Raw genomic sequence first — 26633 nt, forward strand, 5'->3', positions numbered from 1 at the left:
GTTTTGCTTTTATTTTGAAATTACTTCTACCGGAAGCAGCCTTTGTTGACATCGCGTATGTGTATAACCCAGGAGCGAGGCTTTTCTGGCACTTTTCACTTATTACACAGTTATGACACTGAGTTTTAACATGACACACTAAGGCGCGCGCCAGTCCTGAACGTAGGTATGTTTCAGATTAACCCTGTAGCTGTTTCCTTTTTGCAATATACCGTGACAAACCAAAAAAACAAACCAACAAAACATCAGGCAGGGTGTGTGGCGACTGGCGAGTGTTGTCAACCCTTTACCTGAGGGGTTTGTATGTGAGCCAAGCGTTTAGGTTACATTTAGTCTGACGTTTCTCTGTTGTAGCGCCTCGCCATGGAGTCCGCGCTGGAGAGGCACCGCCTGGAGCTGGTGGCCCGAGAGAGGAGCGGACACACAGCTGTCCTGCACGACAACCTGCTGTACGTGTGGGGAGGATACATGGTATGGACCTCAGCAAAATATACTCATACTCATACTTCATACTTCATACTCATACTTCATACTCATACTTCATACTCATACTTCATACTCATACTTTATACTTCATACCTGCTGTACGTGTGGGGAGGATACATGGTATGGACCTCAGAAAAATATACTCATACTCATACTTCATACTTCAGCAGACATTTCAAAAACGGACTGTGTTATGTTTGTCATTTCTGTTGCTTTTGTGTCACCTTTTTCCATATTTTATCACGTTTTCATTTTTTGTCCGTGACAATCAGAACGAGGAAGAACAGATGTGTGTGTACATATATATATATATATATATATATATATATATATATAATATATATATATACATATATATATATATATATACATATATATATATATATGTATATACATATATATATATATATATATATATATATATATATATATATATATATAGATGTGTGTATATATATATATATATATATATATATATAATATACATTAAATGTGCAACAAAATAGGAAGAAAAACTCAACAAAAAGTGGCAATAAAAATGAGATGAAAAAGCAAGTCAAAAAAGTTACCACACGGCAACAATGCAAAGAAAAGATCCGTTTAGATCAGTTTTGTAGGTCTTAGCTTTCAAATGAGGCATTACACTGGCCCATAGGCTGCAAACTCCAGTCCAGAAGCTTTTAGATTTGGAGAAAATGTGCTCAGTAAGTTAAGACGTTAAACTGCATTATACAGTGCCTCTCGAAAGTATTCATACACCTTGAGCTTTTGCACATTTTGTTATGTTTACAACCCTAAACATAAACATTTTATTTAGATTGTTTAACTGAACGTTCACACAAAAGTAACAGACAACTGTGAAGTGAAAGCAAAATGATACATGATTCCGTTATTTTTCAAAAAATAGAAAAGTGAAAAGTGGGGCGTGCATAAGTATTCATACAGCATTTTCTGAGTGCATTAAATTGCCTTTAAAACATTCCTAATGACTCCAGAATGTTCACACCTTGGCCTAACGGTTAAACAGAGGCACCTGTGTGTAATTTACTCTCAGTATAATTTCAGCTGTTCTTTCAGGCCCTCAGAGCTGTGGTCACTAAACAACATCATGAAGGTCCAGGAGCACCAGAGACGTCAGGGATAAAGCTGTGGAGAAGTTTAAAGCAGCGTTAAGTTATACAAAGATTTCCCAAGATTTAAACATCTCCCGGAGCAACTGTTCAATCCATTGTTCGGAAATGGAAAGAGTAAAGCACCACTGCCAACTTACCAAGACACGGCTGTTCACCTAAACTAACAAACTGAACAAGGAGACACTGGTAAGAAATACAACCAAGTGCCCCAAGATAACTCTGGAGGAGCTGTGAAGTCCTGCCGCTGAGCTGGGGGAATCTGTACATGGGACAACTATAAGTCGTATCTACACAAATCTGGCCTTCATGGACGAGTGGAAGAAGAAAGCCATTATTGAAAGGAGGCCATAAGAAATCCTGTTTGAAGTTTGTAGAAGTCATATGGAGGACACAGCTCCATGTGGAAGAAGGAGCTTTGGTCAGATGAGACAAACGTTATGTATGGAGCAAACCGGACACTGCTCATCGTCCTGAGTGCACCATCCCCAGTGTCAAATATACGGGGGGGGCATCATGATGTGGGGCTGCTTTTCCTCAGCGGGGACTGGGGAGACTGTAAGAATAGTTGTGAAGATGGATGGAGCCAAATACAGAGACATTTTGGAGGAAAACCTGCTGGAGTCACAAGAGAACTGAGGCTGGGGTGGAGATTCACCTTCAGCAGGACAATGACCCTAAACACAAAGATAAATCTACAATGGAGTGGTTCAATAAAAACATATTAATGAGTTAGAATGGCCCAGTCAAAGTCCTGACCTAAATCCTATTGAAAATCTGTGGAATAATCTGAAAACTGCTGTTCACAAACGTTCTCCTTCTAATGTGACAGAGCTGGAGTTGTTTTGTAAAGAGGAATGGGCTAAAATGTCAGTCTCTACATGTGCTAATCTTGTAGAGTCAAACCCCAAAAGACTTGTGCTGTTATTACAGTAAAAGGGGGTTCCACAAAGTATTCATGCTGTATGAATACTTATGCACGCCCCACTTTTCACTTTTCTATTTTTTGAAAAATAACAGAATCATGTATCATTTTGCTTTCACTTCACAGTTGTCGGTTACTTGCGTGTGAACGTTAAATAAAAAAATCAAAATAAAATCTTTATGTTTAGGGTTGTAAACATGACAAGATGTGCAAACGTTCAAGGTGTATGAATACTTTCGAGAGGCACTGTATGTGCTCATGTTCAAAAAGAGAGAGAATAAAAGAAACAGAGATAGAGATGCTGGGGTTCGTGGGTACTGCGCTGTAACATGCTGTTTGTCCACAGTCGGTCGGTGACGAGGAGGTGTTCCTGCCCAATGATGAGATCTGGGAATATGACTTAGAGCGAGGCGTATGGTGAGTATCACCAAAACAACTGCATTTATGAACAAGATTAGTTTCTCTTTATTTACTTTGCAACTCACGAAAGCTTCATGAAACACTGAAGTCGAGACACTGCAGGGAATATTTAGAGATACCAACATTTGCTGTAGTTTGCTGACACAACTATAGGATGAACTGTTTTGTAAGGTTTGTGTGTAAGGCAAAGTTGGCCAAAATTGGATAGAGTTTCAATTTATGGGGTTATTTTTGGATCATTAAGTTCAAAGCTCAATAAATAAGGTTTGAGATTGGAATCTGAATTCAATAAAATGAAATATTCAAGAACAAGGCTGGAAAATGTGGTGCCTGTCCCAGAGACTGAGACAAAATGCATTTTGAATCGAAAGGTTCCTGCACAAACCTATGACGCAAAGATTCTGTGAAATAATAAAACAAATGAATGTGTAAATTTGACTATTTTGTTTCGAGGCGAAAGCTTTTATGTTTGAAAACTGAAAAGTTGAGTTGTTCCTGCAGTGTCTCTCCTTAAAGTCTGTATCCATAAGTTCTAAATAATGTACTGTAATTTAACTTTATAGACACCTTCTGACAGTTGGGATGAAGGATCTTAGACGTGAGAGGATGTTGCTCAGTATAGACTCCATCCACTTATGTTATTCTCCAAACTTATACCTAGAACAGACCGCTACAGCGTAAGAATACATTAGTAGTATTTGCAGTAATAACAGGACATAGAGACGAGAGAATAACCAGTATTTCTTTGTAGGAAAATGTTCCACATGCAGGGGGACGTCCCGCCCTCCATGTCCGGGACCTGCGGCTGCTGCGTCGCCGGGGTCCTGTACGTGTTCGGGGGCTGTGACGACAACGGACAAACCAACCAGGTCAGCCCAGCCCAAACCTGCGGGAAAGGAACTGCAGTGTTTATTGTAGTATCGAGTATAAAAATGACAACTTCCATCACGTCCTTTTTAAGAACTTAAAGGGACTAGATGCAAGTTGGTAATTTTATACTCACTGCTGCCACCTCAGGTCTTTAATCAATCAATCAATCAAACTTTATTTATAAAGCGCTTTTCATACTGAAGGATATCACAAAGTGCTTTACAGATTACAACATTTAAAACAATACGCCTGCACAACCTCCCGTATATATATTTTATATATTAGGATTAAATAAATAGATTAGTCAGTTAAAGGCTGAGCTAAAAAGGTGGGTCTTGAGCTGCTCTTAAAAACATTTTCGTTCTCTGCAGCCCTGAGCTCCTCCTCAGCCCTGATCTCCTCCTCAGGTCTGAGCTCCTCCTCAGGTCTGAGCTCCTCCTCAGGTCTGAGCTCCTCCTCAGGCCTGAGCTCCTCCTCAGGTCTGAGCTCCTCCTCAGGTCTGAGCTCCTCCTCAGGTCTGAGCTCCTCCTCAGGTCTGAGCTCCTCCTCAGGCCTGAGCTCCTCCTCAGGTCTGAGCTCCTCCTCAGCCCTGAGCTCCTCCTCAGGTCTGAGCTCCTCCTCAGCCCTGAGCTCCTCCTCAGGTCTGAGCTCCTCCTCAGGCCTGAGCTCCTCCTCAGGTCTGAGCTCCTCCTCAGGTCTGAGCTCCTCCTCAGGTGGTTCCAGAGGCGAGGGCCGTAATATTGATTCTTTTTGTTGACTTTAGGAATAACTAGGAGACCCCTGAGGAGCGAAGGGGCCGTGAAGGTTCATAGGGTAAAAGCAGTTCTGAAAGATAAGAAGGACCAAGACCATTAAGACATTTAAAAACCATTAAAAGAACTTTAAAGTTGATCCTGAAACACACGGGGCCAATGCAGCGATTCTCAAACCGGTGTAATGTGGTCCCGCCTCCTGGTCTTCATCAGGTGTAATGTGGTCCCGCCTCCTGGTCTTCATCAGGACTCAAGCTGCTGTAAACCTGAGATCCTCTTTTTGGGAAGACCAGAGAGCAGGGCATTACAGTAGTGGATACGACTGGTGATAAAAGCATGCATGAGCGTCTCCGTGTTGGCCCGAGAGAGAATGGGGCGACTCTGGCTATGTTCTTCAGATGGTAAAAACCTATCTTTGTGATATTCTTAATGTGTGGAATAAACGCCAGCTCAGAGTCAAAGATCACACCCAGGTTCTTCTCCTGTGAGGAAGGATTCATAGACGTGACTGTAGTTTGGGTAAAAGTCTCTCTCTCTGGGCCTCAGGACCGATGACTAAAACTTCAGTTTTGTCCTGGTTAAGCTGGAGAAAGTTTTCTGCCATCCAGGATTTGATTCTAAAATGCAGTTAGAAAGTGCATCTATTGGCCTGGTGTCATCAGGAGACATGGAGATGTATAACTGTGTATCATCAGCATAACTGAAAGTTGACTCCATGTCTCCTGATGACATCACCAAGAGGGAGAATATACAGGTTAAAAAGCACTGGGCCTAATATTGAACCCTGGGGCACACCACATGTAATTCCATACACCTCAGAGGAGCAGGTATCCACACTCACCATGAACGTCCTGTCTGTCCTGTCTTACACATAACTGCAGTCTCTATATAAAGCTCGTGCATGACGGCACTTCAGACCCAAAGTAACACCCTTTTGAGTGACAGTGCAGGATTTTAGAGGCAGTGAACAGGTCCGGGCTCATTAGGACATTGCTGGAGCAAGTAGGGGGAGGAAAATACATAATTTTAACATTTTTAAACTCTGTATAGTTCGTTTATCTATTAAGCTATTAAGATACTCCTACTTTTATAGAAAATATCACCACCAACTTCACCATCTCTATATGAATGAATAAAAAAAAAAAGATTCTTCCAGTCAATGCCAGCCTATGAAACTTCAATGTCATCTGTTTGTTGCAGCTCTACTGTGTGGACCTCACTGATGGGACTTATACCTGGAGGAAGATCTCCCATGCGCTCGGAGCTCCTCCGTCCCCCAGAGACAAGCTGTCCTGCTGGGTCTACGATGGAAAGTCAGCAGGAGGCGTTCATCCCAGAGTATTGGCCGTCTTTAAGGAAGTAGAGAATGGTAAAGTGTGTGTGTTGCAGGATAATTTACTTCGGAGGATACGGGCACAAACAGCTGAGCGAACTGGACAGCGGCAGCCGGAGCTTTATCGTGGACGAGACCTCATGGGTACGTGCTGTTATCCTCTACATACACTTACTTTGAGACTTATTTGGGCTTATGTGATCATCGGTAAAGAAACATTTAGGAAAGTTAGAAGGATCCGGATTCAAATTTGACTTTTGATTCAATTAGGCCATGTTCAGACTTGGCCCACAAGTTGCACAAACAAGTCAGACTGTCCCTGAAGCAAGTGTGAAGTGTGAAAGTCCTTCTTTGTATTTTCATCCATTTGAGCGGGTTTTAGTGGAGATGTGAGGCCTGTGTGATCATTTCAAACACATCCAAGACAGACGCAGTTTGATTTATTTTAATCTTTTAAATATGTTTATGTGGTCTTAAAAGGGAAACTGAAAAAGTGTCTGAGCCCCTAAAGGAAAGAGGCATTCATTAATTCATGTTTTTAATTCCACCAACTTGAAAAAGTCCATAGTCAAGTTGGTGGAATAATGCCTGTTGGAAAAAATGCTACGGAATTTCTGTATCTTTGTATGTTACAAGGACAAATTTAAAAAAAGCAAAATAAATAAAAAGCTCAATGTTCAAATGTTAATGACATTTTACTGTGTGGCCCTCCAGTTGTTTGCATTATGGGGGAAGTGACCTGAAAAGAATCTCTGGCTTATTCTACATGTCGTACACATTATTTTCATATCACTCAGACACTATAAGGATTAAGGCCTATTCATACTCCAAAGTTCTCGCGTCTTGTGGAGTATGAAGAGGCCTTTAGGAAACCACTTTGTAAATCTCTGTCTGATCATAGCCACTTCTTGAACAAGTGTCACTCCCTCAGTCTTGTTTGGTCGTAGGTTGGAGAGCTGTTCTGGGGCTGGAACAATGAAGTGCACATATTTGACCCGACACCGAGCAGCTGGACTCAACCGCAAACCTACGTGAGTCTAATCCGAGCCCTGCGTAGGGACGGGTACGGGTACTTTTTGACATTCCGATACCGGTACTTTAGCGATACTTGGTTTATGATACTTTTTTGATGCCCATCAGAGCTAAAAAAAAAAAAAAAAGTACAATATCGGGTTCATCTCCAATGTCAAGAAATGTTGGAAGAATGGCGGATAATTTGGGGAAAAATGGGGCAAACATTCAGAAAAAAAGTAGGGAAAATTTTAGGGCTGAAACAACTAATCGATTATTGAAATAGTCAACAACTATTATAGAAATCGATTCATCGTTTTCTGGTTCACACTTCACACAGACTCAAATAGAGAAAAAATGACATGAAAATGTAGTGTTTTTGATGACAACCTACTTTGTTTTTATAGTTAGTTTATGCAGTGTTTTGTACATTGTAGATTTCATAAAAATCTGTGTCTCATCCAACTAGAGCTCAGAATTGGCACTATGAGCCTCCAAAAACACTCACTTTAAGTTTACTTCATCAACATGTCCTCAAGCGGCAGCCCTTTAGCTTCATGTGATTAAGTGATTCATCGATTAATCATGAAAATAATCGTTAGCAGCCCTAGAAAATTAAGCTGTCCCTGGACCAACAGCATCAAATCTCTAATTTGACATTTATTCTTTCGATAGCAAAAGAACCTAACCTTTTGAAAGAACCTTTTTTTTGAGAACATATCGGTATTGTTTAGCGGTCCCCGGCCGTAGTGATGTGAGTCTAAGGCCCCCCACCTGTTACCTGTTTTCATGATTATGTGACTTTCCTTTGAAAACTGCTAACACTACACTGTCTCCTGTAGGGCCGAGCTCCCGCCCCTCGCGCCGCCCACGCCAGCGCCTCCATTGGGTGCAAAGGCTACGTCTGTGGAGGCAGAGTCATGGTACGGGTGCTCTGTGAGAACGTTGGGCTCCGAACTGTCCCAAGTCTAGTCACTCTGTCTTTGAAATGCAGGAGACCAGGACGAATGACCTGCACTGTTTGGACCTGGACTCCAAGACGTGGACTGAGCTGTAAGAGATCTCACTTCCCCACACAGGAGTCCACTGCTCCTTCCTCCCTCCTCCCCAGCGGGGTCAAAGTCAAACGGGGGACAATATCAAAACAAAACAAACACCCACATGATCCATACATGCTAGAGGCGGAAAGGTCCAGAACATAATCATTTAGAGTAACCCTGGGAAAAGTATTGGACAAAATGACTAAAACTAGATATCAAAATGACGACAGGTGAGTCGAGAAACAGTCACAAAAAAAGCATCGAGTCATGTGAGTTTTTTTCTTTTTTTATTACTTTTTAAAACAAGGATGCTAAAGGAGAATCCTAGGTAGAAATCTAAACATCAACCATTGCATGAAAAATCCCTGTTTTCACCTGCAGCGTCTCGTTTAAGCCTGAACTTTGTCCGCTCTCTCTCTATCCCCTTTCCCCCCAGCGTCCCGGCCTCTGCTGCTCCGACGGGCCGCTCCTGGCACTCACTCACCCCAGTGTCCGACAGCTGCCTGTTCCTGTTCGGAGGCCTGAGCATGGACTGTAACCCCATGAGTATGAGCCGCCTCAGAGACAGTCCATGGCGTCCGCACACAGGAGCTTTGACTCTTTTGTTTTGCAGGTGATGGCTGGGTGTTCGACACTGAAACCAGGAAGTGGAGAGAAGTGGAACATCCCTATAAGAAGAAACCCAGGTGAAACAGGTTTCTAAAATATTTCTACGGTATATGATGGTAGCTGACCAGGTGTCGGACTTTCCCTGTCAGGTTGTGGCACACGGCGTGTCCAGGGAAGGACTCGGATGTGATTGTGTTCGGAGGGAGCTGTGACTACATTCTGCTGGTGGACACGGTATGGATAAGGGCTGTCACATGATATCCATTTTGCAACATATCGTGATATTGCAGGACGATACAATACTTTTTATTATTTTTCTTTGATCAAGAATTCAGTCAGAACAGTAGGGGGCAGCACTACAAAGTGAAGCACTGAGACTGCTGTTCATTAATGCATACCTCTGCCTCTCTATCAGCGCTCTATAGTCAGCGCTGTTTGCTCTGTTAAATCTCGTATTCATTTAGACGGGCCACGGCCCAGTGAGACACAACATCCACCTTCTGCTTCAGCCGCTGTGCCTGCACAGCAGCCACACCCGCCCCAGGTCATTCAGCTGCTCCTGCTCAGACACTGTTTTTGTTTCACTTGTGTCTTTATGATGTAGTAGAGGTGGTCATGTTGCTCCAAATCCAGATGTTCTGTCATTTTTTCCCCCTGAATGTGCTCTGAACATCTGTTGTGTGGAGTGGGCTGATCACTTCACTCTTCTGCCCCCGCTGCCACACGCACTCATTTACCACACGTGTGCGTGCCTTTCACAATGACAATACAGTAATCACCCGCGCCTGTTTGGTGTGTAGCACCTAAAGACTAACTCTAAAGGGGCTAAAAACAGCACTGCTCTAAATTGTATCAAAAGCAATTAGTACAAAGAGATCGGGGCCATATTTGCCAGTAACCATATCTCACAATGCAGTTTTTGCAAGTATTGTGATATATGGTTTTATTTATTGTATTGTACAAGTCTGCACTTATTTATCATCAACTTGATGTTAAGTTGCACTAATTGTTGTCAGCTGCATCTGCACTTTATGTGCCCAGAACAAATGTCCCCATGAGGGACAATAAAGTTTTATTCATTCATTCACTGTAGAAATAAGGTGGATAAAATCCAGAAAAGTCAGAGGATTGTTAATAAGTTTAATCAGGCAATGTGCTAGTCTGTTTTTTGATCAAAGGGAATATGTTGTAACATCCTTTAAAGGAAGTGAAGACTGACTCAGACCCACTTTTCTTTTAGGGTCACTGCAATGACGCACTCGTTTTCCAGACGCAGCCTTATCCACTTTCCAGGTAAGAGCACAGAGCCCCAAATCATTTGAACATTTTATAGACAAAACACAGTCTTTTGGGTGAAAGGTGGAGCATCATTATTTTTAATACTTTGACTTGAAGGCATGGTTAGATTTTAATCTATTTCTTTGCTATTGCTTTTCCTTGACCTATCTGTGTCTCCAGATATAATGGGTTTTATAGATAACAACTGTAATGTTGATTTATTCACAATTACAAAACCATTAGAAGATGATGTATGTGGTATTTCCATGTTTGTTTGGGACGTTTCTTGAGAAGCTATTTCCTTCAGAGAGTAGAATGAGCCCTGCACTCTTTGTGGTTTATAAAGTGTGCTGCCATCACAGCTCATCACGCTTTTGGTATTGAGTCCTTTTACTTTTATTGAAAACTGGTTTTAGCCATATTTGTGGAGCTCTGTCAGCTTTCTGATTGGATGACCGGTCTATAGAAGCAAAACAAACAAACATGTATGTAACTATATATCATGTCAAATGTTTTTGTAAGGGAGAAGTAAAATAAAAAATGCTTTCTTTTCAAAAGAATCCGAGTATAAAGATCCTTTACAGGACAGTGACTCCTCTCCTGTCCCCTGTTCCCGTAGGATTTGTGAGGACTACATTGCCAAAACAGTGGGTGGCTGCGAGTTTCTCCGGACCCAGCTGCCTCTGCTCCCAAACAGGCTCCGCACTGCGGTGCACACCCGGATGTCCTTCTACAGACCCTCCAAGAAGCAGCAGTAACTGTTCACGTGCTCCTCCAGGACTCAGCTGCAGACGAACGCTCGCACAGGTCGTGGGAAAAACCTCGAGAACTGACATTGTGAGAAAAATGAGCAATATAGATGTTGATTAGCAACAAGTGTCAAGCACCGAAACATTAGCATAAAGTAAATATCTTAGTTCAGGGAAGAGCCTGACATTTCCTGATGCAGACACTGAGGTTTAGTGATGAAAGTCACCAGGCAAACCCTGCCAAATTCTAGTTCAGTGAAACAGGATTCTCAGTCATCCAGGTAGATTAACAGGTGTTTACAGTGTGTGTGACTGTTTACTAACCCCTTCACTGTTCAGCCAATTACTGACTGACTAGGCCAGATTCTCGTTCTTCTCCACACTCCAAAAACCCTTCAGGGAAGAACAGTCCTCCTGGATGCTCGCTGGGTTGGGGACACCGTAAAATGGCTCGCCTTGAAACTCTTCACGTTGTTTTTAATGTCAAGAATGTGGTCCTTGATCTTATAATGAACAAGTTCTGGGGACATTTCCTCAAAGATGGTGGTTCTGAGAAGGAAGTGCTATCTGTGATGAAATAGCTCAGCCAATATTGAGTTTGTATCACATTGCACATGCGCAAACACAGGTCAGACCTCAAGTTGGGACATAACCTTGAAGTGTTTGCAGCAGCCCCCACAGCAGCGGCAGCAGATGCAGTATTATCACCTCGCAGTGAGAGACTCATTTCAGACCTATTGGCATCTAAAGCCCTTCCCAGTTCGATTGTGTTACTTTGAAGTGCTGACTAAGTACACACCCCGAGCACATATGCATATACTTTAGCACAGAGTTCTGACTCTCCTCTAAAGGCCCCATGAAGCACTGCAGAGGTCGTTCTTTCTTAGCAATAATGACGTTATAGCAGCAGGAGCAGACCCTCCTCAGTGAGTGTGTCTATGTGCTGCTGTGGACGTTTGCATTAGTCTATTTATTTATTTCAAGCCAAGGTTCTGGCTGCACTACAGAGATGATAAGGCAGTTCAGACCCAATATGATACATAGTGACTATACTCTGATCCTTTGAGAGTATTTAGAATACAGTTACTTTCCTCATATCAAAGGAATACATTGGAATCATTTTATTTCAGCTTCATCCAACACTGCACATGTGCACCGTGTGTGATGCGCTTATTTAACCTATTTTAATTTAGTTTAGTACGAAAATGTCCTTTCATTTTAGTTAGATTTAGTAACTAAATCTAAAATTGCATGTACATTTTCTCGACTTTTTATAATACTTATTATAATCATATTTAATCACATTTTTATTTAGTCACATTTTAGTCGAAAATATCTGGACATTTTAGTCATAGTTTCAGCCTCATAAAAACATGTAAACTTAAAATGATCAAAATGTGCACTGCTACAGTGTACAACAGGTGTGGCTACATGTTTTTAATCACATTCATAACTATAATGCAAACCATTGTGAAAGTATTCAGAGTATTCAGAATACAGTACTCTGATTGGACAAAGTATTCAGTATTTTGTAATGAAATGCAATTTCAAAGTATTGTCCCCAACACTGGTGATACTGACCGTCACAGTGACCGACAAACAGGCCGACCTTAGCTTTTTCTTCTCCGCTTTGTGGGAGTGTTCCTCCAGCTACAACTCCCTGTGCCACCAATATGTCTGCAGTTTTGGCCCAGTTACATGAATCTTTAGGTCCCAGCTTCCAGTTTCTCTCCCTCCTGTTTGTGCATGCGCTTCCCAGCTCAACATGGATCTGGCACATGGTGTTTCGGGAGTGAGGAATTCATTATTGAGGCGCCTTCTGCCATTGTGCCATTTCTAACAGCTTTGGGCACCTTTGGGCAGGACAAAGGTGAAACACATCAATGTACGCTGGAGCTTTGCTGTGCGGGCTGTTGGAAAACCACTGGACATTTAGCTTTTGAGAAGGCTAACTCCAACTGTCAACGGTTTGGAGAGCCAATGCCGACGCACCACTGTTCTCACACGCCAAATCAGTGCGTTTAAAGCCACGCTGCGGAACGTTTCGCCCAATGAATAGAATCAAATACAGACACTTACCTCAGCTCTCCTGAGACTTCAGTTTGGCTGCTCGTGTGCCATAGTAAATGTCTCTAATCTGGAATGTTCTGCAGTGTGGCTTTAAATACAGCTCTCATTCAGTACTGTATCATCTCACCCTGGTATGGGGTGACTGACCTTTTTTGAAATATGCGCTGTGGATATTTATTGGTGGATTTTATGATTTGGGCATGCTGTTTGTGTAAAAACAGTTTGATTCTATGGCTGAATATTAAAGAATGTTACAGTAATTCGGGCGTTGAAGGTGTTCTTTATTGTCCCTGTACATATATGTGTTCTCTGGATTGGACCGACACGTGACAGTGAGCGGCACAGGACTTAAAGACAACAGGCCGATGGCGCTGACGTCTGTGGTCATGGAGTCTTTTGAGCGCTTGGTCCTGCCACACCTCAAGGACATCACCGCCCCCCTCCAGAGCCAACAGGTCTGTGGACGACGCAGTGAACCTGGCCCTTCACTTCATCCTGGAGCATCTGGACTCCACAGGAACGTTCAGGAACAAGATCCTGTTTGTGGACTTCAGCTCTGCCTTCAACACCATCCTCCCTGGACAGCTACGTGACGAGCTCTACCAGCTCAGCGTCCCCGACTCCCTCTGCAGGTGGATCACTGACTTCCTGACAGACCGGAGACAGCACGTGCGGCTGGGGAAGATCATCTCGGACACTTGGACTACAAACACTGGACTCCTCAGGGCTGTGTACTTTCCCCCTGACTCTTCTCCCTGTACACAAACTGCTGCACCTCCAGTCACCAGTCCGTTAAACTGACCACCACCTGACCACCCTCATGTGATGAGTCCGCCGACAGGAGAGAGGTGGTCCGGCTGGTGGTGCAGCCACAACAACCTGGAGCTGAACGCCCAGAAGACAGTGGAGATAATCATGGACTTCAGGAAAGACACAGCCCCACAGTCCCCCCTCGCCCTGACAGACTCTCCCACCCCCATCTCCATCGTGGACTCCTTCCCCATCACCCAGGATCTCAAATGGGAGCCAACAATCAGCAAGCCAACCATCAGCTCCCTCATCAAGAAGGCCCAGCAGAGGATGTTCTTCCTGTGGCAGCTGAAGAAACTTAACCCGCTGACCAAGATGCTCGATGCCGATGTTCTACATGGCCATCATCGAGTCCATCCTCTCCTCCTCCATCACCGTGTGGTTCCCGGCGCTACAGACCGGGATAAGTATCGACCGCAGAGGATTGTCCATGCTGCTGGGAGGGTGATTGGCTGTAAGCTCCCATCTCTGCAAGACCTGTTCACCTCCAGGACCCGGAGGCGTGTGGGTCGAATCACAGCTGACCCTTCTTAACCTGGACATAGACTATTCACCCCTCTCCCCTCAGGCAGGAGGCTTTGGTCCATACAGACCCAGAAATCCCGCCACTTGAACAGTTTTTTTCCCTTCGCCATCAGACTCATGAACAAAAAACAAGTCTCTATAGCTTAGTTACAGACTCATAGATGTAATCTGCACTTGCACTGTGTGGTGTGTCCACATTTAGATCTGCTGCTATCACCACTTTTATGGACCCCCTCGCAAACGAGATGGCACATCTCAAGGGGCATTCCATCAATAAACTTATAAACTTATAACTTTATATCACTCAAAATGGTCAAATTGTTGTTATCTTACCATATGTCACTAATCATTTGATCTTATTTACCTTATTTAATATTCTTAATGCATTCCCCATAGCCCTATAGTTGAAAGTTTTTTTTAGCTTATTTTTCTTAATTCTGTGTTATATGTTTTATGTTGAACGTTTGCACAGATAAAAATTCCTAGTTTGTGAACCAGTTCTCAAACCATGGCAATAAAACCTATTCTGATTCTGATTCTGATTCTGATTCTAATAAGGAACATTTGGGTGATTTTATAAATATTTGTAAATATTTAGGCGACTCTATTCACCTCTGAGTATATCCCCCCAGTATGACCGCCCATGCAGCATGTCTCCACCTGACCACAAGGTGTCAGCAAAGAGCCTTTCCACAGCTGCTCACACACTGAAGTACTCAGAGCATTCCAGCAGGGCCAGTCATGGGCATAGGTGACCCAGGCGGCCGCCGAGGGCGCCAAATGCTGCGCCATCTACAGCATCACCCATTTTTCAGACATAACTTTGGAACAGAAAGTGATAGAGACTTGCGGTCTTTGGTGTTGTGTTATAGGTATATAGAGAAGACATACTTAAAAATATAGATTGACAGATATTTATTCTTCACATGGATGAAGGTACCTGTAGAACAGTTTGAGGTCTGCAAAATCTTCTTTCGTAACTTTCGACATGTCCAGGGTCCGGACAGACACTCATTGTTCTTGAAAATGTAAAAAAAAAGTTCAAACTATTCAGATAATTTTTTATTCAGCCTTAGAAATTGAGTATATAGAGAGGATGAAAAGGCTTTGGGGTCCGGACTAAAGTCTCTGGAGGGCCAGATCTGGACCCAGGTCCGCCAGTTGGAGACCCCTGCGTAGAATATGAGAGACTGCTGCCCCCGCGACCCGGCCCCGGATAAAGCGGAAGAAAATGGATGGATGGACCACACAGATAACCCATGTGTGTTGTCCACAATGTTTAGAGGTTTTAGTCATGTAGAGCCTCCAGACTTGCCTTAGCCTTTCCTTAGCTTTAGCGCTAGATACAATACTGTATTTTCTAACAGGCTAACCATTTTGTTGCTTGATTAGTTTAAAATGCTGGTTATTCCTATTAAGGTAATGATGTTTGTTATTCTTGCAGGTTAATCTGCGCCGGAATGGATGAATCATATTGTGATTACATTCCAACTTTGGAGTCACTTTGAAGAGAAGTGGAGATCAACACAACTCTAAACACAAGGTGGTAAGTCTATCACAATCTGTACCACATATCGATACCATTATATAAATCATTTATCATATGTACTTTTAATCACACAGTGACATTTTTGTCATTTTGATCTAACTAGATTGGTGAAAGTTAAGTGTGATTTCCATGTACATTAGTGCAATGTTTTCTCAGCATCATCTCAAGGAAATATCTGTACCTTCTACATTATATGGTAGAACTGAATTTAGTCTAAACATATTTTTAAAGGTGGTTACGTAGTACTATGTGTAGACACAAAGGTGGATGAATATAAAAAGCTTAAAGAAAATGGTTCTGATCAGAAACATAAAAAAAATAAAAAAAATTGAAAACTCCAGCAGCTCTTCCAACCTAATTACAAAACAGCATAATAAGCTACACCAGCATTATCAGTACGCATGTGTGGTAGTATTCATGTCAGAGTTCTAAACGACCCACAGTGTCAACAAAGTCCAACCAAAGTCAACCAAATCATAGTGGAACAGCGGGCTAACTATTAAGTAAATCAATTGTGTAGCTACTACTTTTATCACTGCCTGACAGTGTTGTGACATGTTTAATATGGTTGAAATATGACACTCCTTTGTATCAGAAGAGCAAATACAGTGTTTTATTGCTTCAGATTCATTAAGAAAAACATGTGTTGTTGTGTAGGATTTCAGCAGCGGTGTGTTGCATTTTACAGTAAATGTTTTTTATACTACAGACTTTAAGCTGGAGCTGCAGAGCATGAAGGCGAGGCCACAGCAGAAGATGGTGAGCACACCATGGATTCACTCAAAGCGCTTTACAGCAAGGATCCACTCACCCATTCATACTCTCATTTATACACCAGTGTACGCCGACACTGGGGGCAATGTGGGTGAAGTGTCTTGCCCAAGGACACAACGACAATGTGCACTTTCAGGAGGTGGGATTCGAACCCCCGACCTTCCGATCATGAGACGACCCGCTCTACCATCTGCACCACTGTCCGCTGTGTGTCTGGTCACACGTGTTCGACCTGTGCTGCTCCTGCCTTTACCCTCGTTTATTCAGTCTCTGAGTGCATAACCTGTAAACACACAAGGGCAAGGAGAATTAAAATATAAACTTTGAATGTACATTGTTAGGTAATGTCGACATTTGCCAAGAAATTTGAATTCAATCCCCGTTTGAATCCAAATTAATGTCATAATTTTGGCACAATTCAAATAATGACTTTTAATACAACTTTAGGCCAATTAAATTGAGTCAAAGTGCATATGCTGTGCATGTGTCTATATAGACACATTAGACATACTTTTTGCTAAAACATAGTTAAACACAATTATATTTAAGATTTTGTAAAATTGTACCCAGCTTTCTTTTTTCTTTTTTTTTACTATTTTTGTGATGTTTATAGTTTCTCTTCCTTCTTGTACACTGACAGGAAGTGACATAGATGAAGGCAAACAATTTTAAACTTTGCAGCTAACACTTAATGCACCTGCACATCTACACTCATGCTGTTGTTCTATGTCAAATCGTTGTTGTCTTTATCATAGTTTAAATGTAGTCTTCTAGCGGATGCATTTATATTCTTATCATTTAAGTTATGTGTTAAATGTTTTATATTTTATGTTTCATGTTGCACGATTGAACCGCAAAACAATGTCTAGTTTTGAACCCGTTCATTACCATGGCCGGATTCTTAGTCTCCACAAACCTGCTCGATACAACACCACTCGGATGTAGATTTGCTCCTTGAAGTTCATTCGCTTCTTCATAGTCTTTGAGGTCCTTCGGCTCTTCCTTCAGAACTTTTTTTTTTTTTTTTTTTTTTTTATATCGAAAATTAACAGAAACAAGGGGTGCAACAAGGCTTCCGTATTCAATGTGGAAAATAAATAAATAATAAAAATAAATAATCTAATAATAAATATCTGTAGCTCTGTTTCTGGTGTGTGTGTACCATACACGCGTCGCCTGCTGATGACGTAGCCCCGTGACCTCATTTCTAGCGGTCCGTTGCTAAATTGTGCTCAGAAACGCCCCGAAAACAAGCTTGTTTTGCACCAACCAGGCTCGCAATCGGCACGGATGCCTTTTGGGAAGACCTAATTCAACATTTAGCGTAAGTTACCGTCGCATTCGCGTGTATTATTTGCACAAAAACCGTAAAATACCGACAATTTGGCGCTTTTGACCCATGCTGTTGTTGTTGTTGTCTTTGTACAGCTGTTACATGATCGATGGTGTTCACTTTTCTGGGCACAAGCAGTCCCAAACTGCTTATTTAAGGATTAAGAGCTTTCCTTTTACGCTGTCACCATCCGCATCATTGTGCTATCGTGGATTAGACTCGTTTAAACGCCCCGGCTAAAGCTAACCCTGGGGTAATTGTTGACCTGGTTTACATTTGATGTGGGTCAGCAGGTAACCGACTACTGCCCACTACTAATGCTGGATAATCACTGTTTTGTTTTTGTTTGCCCGAGCGCACACGAGGAAACGTTCATGGTGTAAATGTTTGGGTGATTAATAATGGCCACTGGCATTAGATGGTCTGAACTGCATGTGACTCTTGTATTAATTTAGGATTTAATTTGTCAGCCTTTTCTCTTAAAAACAAACAAACACATATTTGGAGACCTTTTTAAAATGCACACTGAAACACTTGATTATAAAACATAATTGTCTAATAATAGAGACAAGTCACACTGCCTCTGGACATATTTAAAGCCATGTCCACACGTGTCCTGATATCTCTACAACGTTTATAAAACTATCTCTGTCCACACCACAGACTTTTGGCAGAACTGATGTTCCATCTCCATAAACCAGGCTATTGGGCAGGCTCATTTATTTGTCAAACTAATGTAAACATTGCTTTTGTAGAATACAAGTCAAATAAATGAGTGTTTGTTTTGAAAATGCAAAGAGGTTTCCGCCTGTCCTAAATAAAGTGATTTCAGCTGATCACGTCATGGAGAAGCCCTGCATTAGTGTAAACTCCAGGGCTGAGACAGTCGCTGATGCTGTGGACCAAAGGCAACTGTCTGACTCTAAGCCATTAACAAGATAAATGAAAGTACTATGTGTGTACTTTGTAAAGTATTCTGAACAAAGTACTATGTGTGTACTTTGTAAAGTATTCTGAACGGTAAAGTGAATGTCTGTTTGCGTGTACGCACAGGCCATACAACAACATGCACGTCAACTTTAGCTCTGCACTTTCTGCGTCTGTGCGTTTCAGTCATTCATCTGGATGTGTGTGGCCACAAGGCCCGAACGCAGACAAACATCTGTGTTTATAAAACGTAAGTACGTGTGTGGACAGGGCCTGCATTGTGTAAGTCACCCATCTAATCGCAATCTCCGGTGAGTGGAGGTGAGAGGAGGTGAGAGGAGGTGAGAGGAGGTGAGAGGAGGTGAGAGGAGGTGAGAGGAGGTGAGAGGAGGTGAGTGGAGGTGAGAGGAGGTGAGTGGAGGTGAGAGGAGGTGAGAGGAGGTGAGAGGAGGTGAGAGGAGGTGAGAGGAGGTGAGAGGAGGTGAGTGGAGGTGAGAGGAGGTGAGTGGAGGTGAGAGGAGGTGAGTGGCTGTCACCTCTCACTGCTCCGAGCTGGGATAAAGCCTAATGCACTGTTAGTGTTTGAACAAACAGAGCTCAGGTTCAAACCTTACTGTCCACACTTCAGTGCAGATTGATTGATCAGCACGTTTCATCCACACCAGTTATGACGTGTATCAGTTGAAAGAACTATTGCAACGCTGGTTAAAATGAACTTGAAATCATCATCATCTGTTGACAGAAACAGCATGTCTTAATCTAAATAATGATTTATTTCATTGTCTAAACCTAATATGAGCAGTTCTCATAACATTGTGGCATGTTAAATTAAAAGGTAATCATAGAAGATGAATTGAAAGAGCAAAAGGTTAGATATCAGCTGTGGTTTGGGCTTTTGGGGCTTTTTCTAAAGTGGTGCGGAAATGATGCTCTGTATTTTCCCACTAAATGGTTCAGACCGACGGGCTCTTAACCTGTCCCAAACTCTGGCTCGGTGTCAACCCCAGCTCAATGGCCTACTTTGACTAAAGAACTACCGGTGCGCCTAACCCCGTTAGCTAATCCCTCAGCCGTGTCTAGCCCGTCTGGCCTTTGTGTCGACAGTTCAGTCGCCGACAGCAGACATGGCGGAGAGGATGGATGGCGTGGACGAGGGGATCCCAGCCGCAGAGGAGGACAACGATTCCGACAGGGAAGAAGAGGAAGAGGAGCGGGATCTGTTCGCCTGGATGGACCGCGGTATGGAGGAAGATGCAGAGGAAGAGGAGGAGGAGGAGGAGCTGGAGGAGGTGGAGGTAGAGGATGACCAGCCGCTGGAGACTGAAGCCTCCGAGTCGTTTGAGGTGGACATGCCGGCCGAGAGGAGCGGCCACGTGGCGGTGGTGGACCGCAGCGCCATGTATGTGTGGGGAGGGTACAAGGTGAGTGCGAGGATGGCACACTGGCAAAAACTATTAGCATTATTTTCATCATTATTATTATTATTATTATGATGCTTATTATTATTGTTATTATTATTATATGATGAAGGAAACTGCCAGGATGAATGACTGCAGCTATTGTGTGTAGAAAAGAATAATCAGTGTAGTCTTAGTAAAAAGATGGATGATTCTGACCATAGGCTCTAGTTTCCTGGTGTGTATACATTTATGTTTGACATAGGGCGGTGCAATGAATCACACTTTAATCAATGGAATGAGCTCTTTTCCGTGGATTAATGGCCGTGTAGTATTTTACAAACAAGCACTGCATCATGAGATCTGTCCAAAACCTGCTTGTTTTTGTGTGTAGAATGCCCAAAACCACGGCTTCTTTGACCTGTATCTGCCCCGAAATGAGATCTGGATGTACAGCATGGAGACTGGCGTCTGGTAAGCGGGCGTGTGTTTTTTGTTAGCATGTTATTAGCATGATGTTCGCGCCTCAGTGCTCTTCATTCTAACTGATGGGAGGCTGCCGTTTCAGGTCCAAACACGTGGCGGGGGGAAGCCTGCACACGTCCATGTCGGGCAGCTGTGGGGTGTGTGTGGACGGAGCGCTGTACCTGTTCGGAGGTCACCACGCCCGAGGAAACACCAATAGGGTAAGACGAGTGGAGCGGTCTGTGAGGTTAAAGGCCTGCTCGGGCCTTGTTCCCTCGGGAGCTTCTTTTGCAAAGAAAAGAACTACTTGGATATTACTCGAGTAACTATGGGACCTTTGGGGCCTCAATGATAACTTTTTCTTTTTTTTACAACATCAATGCTAAGGACTCCCAAGCGAATGTTTTCTAAACCTCAAAAAAGCGATAAAAAAGTCACAAAAACGCCACAAAAGAGAAACAAAAAAAACTATGAAAAAAATGGCACAACACAAGGAAAAAAGATCTGTTTAGATGAGTTTTGTAGGTCTCAGCTTTAAAATGAGACGTTCCACTGGCCTATAGGCTGTAAACCTTTAGATTTGGGTCAAGCTGAACTGGAGAAAAATGCCTAGGTTAAGGCGGGTGGTAAATTTTGATTTTTCATGTCATTTTTGCTCTTTTTGAGTCTGTGTGAATCAGAAAACCATTCAGCCATTACTAACCCAGTTCAATAATAATTAGTTGAGTTGTTTTAGCCCTGGTCCCTGTGACCTCTGACCTGTGTGTGCAGATGTACCGCCTGCCTCTGAGGGCCCCAACCCTCACCTGGGAGGAGATGAGGGACCTTAAAGGAACGCCTCCCTCTGCCAAGGACAAGCTGGGCTGCTGGGTTTACAGGAACAAGTGCGTGTGTGCCGCACAGATGTGTGACGCCGGGAGGAGCCACATGTTCACACTGTCTTTATTCCCACAGAATCATCTATTTCGGAGGTTATGGCTACGCGGCTCACGAACACAGAGGGACGTTTGAATATGACGAATCCTCTTCACTTGTGGTAATGTAAAGCTCTTACAGTACATATACAGTATTACTACACATATTACTCCAGTACAAGCAGGGTTTCCCATCAATATATCCATGTATGGCGGCCCACCATAGTCTGTTTTAAGTCTTTTTTTTCCATGTCTGACACCCGGTGCTTGAACTGCTGTGGTGATGCTGTCTGTATTTTACAGCACACACGGGACAGACACGCTATGACACAGAGATGAATACTTCTCAACCTAAATGTCTCTGTCCCTTTTCTTCCCTCCCCCGCAGTGGGACAGCCCGGGGCGAGGCTGGAACAATCACGTCCACGTGTTGGACCTGGAGACCCAGAGTTGGAGTCAGCCCATCACCACGGTCAGTGTCTCTGAGGTCATGGTCATGTTGTGTCTCCACTCCGACATCACTCTCCCTCCCTCCCTCCCTCCACAGGGGAACACTCCCTCCCCCCGCGCCGCCCACGCCTGTGCCACGGTGGGAAACAGGGGCTATGTCTTTGGAGGCCGATATAAAGTAAGTACGAACGGGCTCGTTGTTAAACACTTTACACGGGTTTAATAACTTTCTTCTTCTGGTGACCCACAGAATTATAGGTTGAACGACCTGTACTACCTTGACCTGGACACGTGGGAGTGGCACGAAATGTAAGAGCAGCACAGTTCACACCATCACCCATAGATGGAGCAACATCGCCCCCGGCAATAAATAACATGGCTGCAGATCAGAAATGTTGAATAATTTCTGGCAATAAAGTATTCTTTACAAGTGTCAGAACCACAGGGAAATGGCCAGTGTAACTCACCAATCGTTCAGAATCCGTTCACGGTCTATTTGATTTAGTATGGGAAAATATATGAGCTATTTTATGATTGCTCTGTCAGGGCTCATTATTGGGGAAACAGCTCCTCCTGGTGGCCCTTTGTGACTAATCGGTAAATATTCAGATCCATGAGGCCTATAATGAATGATTCTCTGATTCTCTTAATTACAAACAATAAAAGAAGAAGCCACTAAATTAAAATGTTAGTCGTGTCCAAACTAGGTCAATCTGAAGTTCTCAGACGATCTCTGCCCATTCTTTTCAATGTCCAGAGCTTTTTCATCCAAAAGGGGCGCTAACCTCCTCACTAACAGAGCAGATGTTGCTCCGATCTATGGAGTCTATAGTTAATATAGACTACATGCACACACGTGACATTCGACCTCTGAGTTGAAATAACTAAATACAATATAGATGAGTTCATTTTCCATTAGCATCCAGATTAAACTGAACACAATGATGCCGTTTTATTATGCTGATAACGTGACGAGCTAAAATGTCTCAGTATTTGCAGCAGTATATTCTAAAATGTTGTGTAGTGTGCCTTTAAGACAAACGGTGTGATGCAGAAATGTGTAGCCCATGAATGGCATGTATTGTAGAGATGTAGAGTGTTGTGTGACAGCGTCTGCTCATGTCCCACAGGTCTGTCCCTCAGCAGGGCCCGCTGGGGCGCTCCTGGCACTCCTTCACCCCTGTGTCCCAGGACCACATCTTCCTGTTTGGAGGCTTCACCACCGAGAGAGACACGCTCAGTCAGTTCACTCCTTTGAAAGCGCCGACAGAAGGCCCGGCTAAGGCTAGGCTAAGGCTAGGCTAACCTTGTGTCCGTGTGTTTGCAGGCGATGCCTGGTTGTACTGCGTCAGTAAGAACCAATGGAGGCCGTTCAAGCACAGCCACAGTGAGAACCCAAGGTAACGCGACACACCCTGTAGTTTAGACCTCTCTCTTTAATAAGTGCAATGACAACTCTGTAGGGGATAAAGCGTACTGGACCTGTGCTAAAGTCTGAATGTCTTAGGTTGTGGCACACGGCCTGTCCGGGGCCCGATGGAGAAGTGTTTGTGTTCGGAGGATGTGCCAATAACCTGTTATCTCACCAGCGCGCGGTAAGAGCCCGGTCTCTTCTGTACACGAACCTCTGTCCCACTGTACTAACACTCTGTGCCCCCCAGGCTCACAGCAACGAACTGTTGGTGTTCAGCGTCCAGCCCAAGTCTCTGCTCCGGTGAGTAGTGAGGCCAGCCTTAGCTTTCACAACATATGTCAATGTAGTCAACTCGAATGGCATGTAAAGTTAGTGGACTACATTTAATAAGAGGCAATAAGAAGCATTAAATCCTTAGATCAATTATGCCAAAATGAAGTCCTTCGTTAATAATAATCATTTTCTCTATTCAATGGAATATTTTCCAGCTGAAATTACATAAAAAGCAACATCTGGCAATAACGGTTGGCTAAATACTGGTTTAAAGTCGTGTAAATAAATGTTTTTCTTGCAAGGTACATTTTTTTCTATGTACCGTTATGTGCTTGTTTTGTAGATGAGCATCTGGCCCCCCCGTAGTTCCTAAGTGTATTTTTGCCTCCACAGAGTATGTTGTAAACACAGCCAAAACAGACCTTGTTACATTGTCTTCACCTACATGTTGTATTGAGCAATGGAAGATAGACGTAGAATCTAAATCAGTGCAATTTCTTTTGTGGATGGCTTCACTTTGCCGCCGCTCACAGCTGATCACAGGCGTGAAAGGTGCATGTACTTAATTTGCTTGAACAATTCGGACATGCAGGATAGATGAGTGTTTTCAGCTGGTCCATTTGCTGTTGTCAGATTGGGGCCTCCTAAGCAAATGCCTGGTTTGCCCTTGTGACAGTTACGGCCCTGTTAATAAGTACAGTGTAATACAAAGCACTATGCACAGTGTCATCTAAGCTGAGGCAAAACTAAAGCATGTCCAGCTGCAGTTTAGCCTAAAAACTGCCTCAAAGTCACCCATTGTATCTAATCTGCTTTTGAATATCGAAATGTCCATCATTCCTGTGTTTGATGGAATGTTGTGGTATTAAATTCATGAAAATGGCACTAAAAAGATCCTGAAATGTGACTCTGTGCAGGTTCTGTATGGAGTCCATCCTGGAGCACAGGGAGCGCCTGGCCGGCTCCTGGGACTGCCTGCCCAAACACCTGCTGCACAGCCTCAAACAGAGGATGACCCTGCTCAACACGCTGGGCTCCTGAGGACCACGGGACCGCCATGTTTGTAGTAGTCCTCAAAAAGCGCGGTCGGGACACGCTAAAGCCTCCTCCACCCGCCAAATAATCGCTCCGACCACACGGAGGTGGAGGAGGTGTTGACTGTATTCAGCTCGACCCACTTTTATTTGAAAATACTCGAGCCGAATGGTTACGGGTTCAAATTGTTGAGACAGTTTAGCTCTGTGACCCAGGGGTTTTCAACATGTGGGCCGTGACTCTGCAAAACGATTAGATTTATTTGGAATATTCGTTGTTACTATAATGTGCTGAATCTATCATTTATTTGAAGAAGCTGGTTTTAAGGCGAGACACTGCAGGTGAAAACATTGTTTTTTTCACGCAATGGTCAATGTGGAGTTTTGTTTTTACATCTTAACATGGTTTTAATGTCAGAGTTTAAACAAGACAAAACGTGCCCTTTATGATGGTTATTTTATGACGCTTTGTCTGCGAGGGAGCTGGAGAGGTTCCCACGCGTATTCATTCACAAATATTGACTTATTTTGTATCCACGTGTACTGTGACCGAGATGGACGCTGTAATCCAAATATGGTCATTTCCTTTCTGGGAGAAACCTTCTGTGAGAGACAGACCGGAGAAATGTACACAGGGCACATGTGCAGACGTCGCAAAAGGCTTGATTTCTCAAAATGAACATCTCCACAAACAGAAAACAAACAAAAAAAGGCTACATTTGAATTGACAGATTTTCACTTATGATTAGCTTATTCAAAAACTAAATAAGATCCCTAAGAAAAACAAAAACCTTATGTATGTTACTTACATTTACACAAAATAAAACCGTACATTTAAAATATCGTCCATTTTGATGCACAAAATGCCTTATTGTTATATGAAAACATAAAATGAATGAATATCTGCCGTACATTTGTTTGTAATGAACAGCAAAACGTATCAAATTGATATCACTGATTATTTTTTTTCTCTCTTCAGCTGCAGTGTCTCGCCTTAAATGCCTGAGGGTGACAAATTTGCGATAAACAAGTGGTTAAAATATTGAGTAGAAAATAAAAGTAACCTGTCTGAAATGAGAGAAATGACTTAAAAAGGCTGAAATGAAGATAGTTCCAGGAGGTTCAGACTGGTATAAAAAGTACATTCCTATAAAGCTAGTTGCAGACTAGTCCACGCTCCAGATCGACTCCTCTTAATTCGAGCTCTCGTGAGTCATTTCTCTCCCTGTACAAAAGGTCATTCTTCGCTGTGTCTGCTGTCCAGTTGTTTTTCAAAGTGCCCGTCCCAAAGTGCTTTGCTCAACCCATCACTTGTCAACTAAGAATCCAAACTTGTATTTTTGCCGATTCGGATTTGCCATCATTTGACTTTCTTTTTTTGGCGCAGTCGGACTGACCTTGATCTGATGAAGCCGCTGTTCGCCTTCGGTCCCTGACTCGCTCTGAGAATGAAGGGTTGTTTTCTGTCTGTCTACGGAAGTGCAGATATTTTTGTTCATTGGCAATCGCAGGTCAAATGTTTTGTCTTTACAATCAATCTTTATTTTTTGTTTTTTTCCTTTGGCCAAACCTAATTTATATTTTAAAAACTTTACTTATTTTTAATTGCTATAATAGGATTATTTGAATGGAGACCTGGCTCATCGAAAATTCTACTCCATGTTGTGAAAGAACAATATGCACAATTTGACACTAAAAAAATAGTTTTCAGACAATTAAAGCTACATAATGGAACTTTTCATGTGGAAAAATGAAGTTGATGTTTGTCCGTATTTGACCTTGTAGCGGCTGTAGGAGAGGTCAGCCTTTACTTTCCATCACAGTGGCCTGTAGGGCTCCAGGATCATGTTTTCAGGGTTTCTGGTAGGTTTTGTGGCTACACAGACATTTCAAGCAGAAAACCTACCACAAACCATAGAAATCAAAAGAAGCGGCGTTCAATCTAAACAAATGCGGCCAGTTAGCAAGTAGGCTAGTCCGGGAGACTGTTATTAGCCTGCTCAGTGTATTTTACCGTTAGCCGTTAGCATTAGCCTCAAACATCGCAAATTATGAACGGTCCAGATGTATCGACCACATTTAGGTCAAAGCCTCG

The 26633-nt window shown here is 43.0% G+C and overlaps 2 protein-coding genes across 3 annotated transcripts; both read left to right on the plus strand.

Annotated features, from left to right (window-relative positions):
- Window positions 1–33: 33 nt before the first annotated feature.
- Window positions 34–10699, plus strand: LOC306975575 (kelch domain-containing protein 1). Of its 2 annotated transcripts, XM_079573163.1 has the most exons (14): window positions 34–162; window positions 355–471; window positions 2888–2958; window positions 3713–3830; window positions 5784–5896; window positions 5973–6060; window positions 6864–6947; window positions 7770–7850; window positions 7922–7980; window positions 8404–8513; window positions 8581–8653; window positions 8726–8810; window positions 9817–9869; window positions 10474–10699. In XM_079573163.1, the coding sequence occupies exons 2-14, from the start codon at window positions 364–366 to the stop codon at window positions 10610–10612; spliced, it is 1182 nt and encodes a 393-aa protein (XP_079429289.1). In that variant the 5' UTR covers window positions 34–162; window positions 355–363; the 3' UTR covers window positions 10613–10699. The 2 variants fall into 2 exon arrangements, with proteins under 2 accessions (XP_079429289.1, XP_079429290.1); XM_079573164.1 differs by lacking the exons at window positions 34–162; window positions 355–471; window positions 2888–2958 and adding an exon at window positions 3530–3638.
- A 6824-nt stretch (window positions 10700–17523) lies between these two features.
- klhdc2 (kelch domain containing 2) lies at window positions 17524–24613 on the plus strand. The gene is made up of 14 exons (XM_079573933.1): window positions 17524–17655; window positions 19696–20012; window positions 20383–20462; window positions 20557–20674; window positions 21225–21337; window positions 21408–21489; window positions 21756–21839; window positions 21915–21995; window positions 22068–22126; window positions 22948–23057; window positions 23145–23217; window positions 23325–23412; window positions 23479–23531; window positions 24422–24613. The coding sequence occupies exons 2-14, from the start codon at window positions 19716–19718 to the stop codon at window positions 24543–24545; spliced, it is 1362 nt and encodes a 453-aa protein (XP_079430059.1). The 5' UTR covers window positions 17524–17655; window positions 19696–19715; the 3' UTR covers window positions 24546–24613.
- Window positions 24614–26633: the final 2020 nt, after the last annotated feature.

Source organism: Gobius niger (assembly GCF_951799975.1).
Source record: "Gobius niger genome assembly, chromosome: 16".
Lineage (NCBI taxonomy): Eukaryota > Metazoa > Chordata > Actinopteri > Gobiiformes > Gobiidae > Gobius > Gobius niger.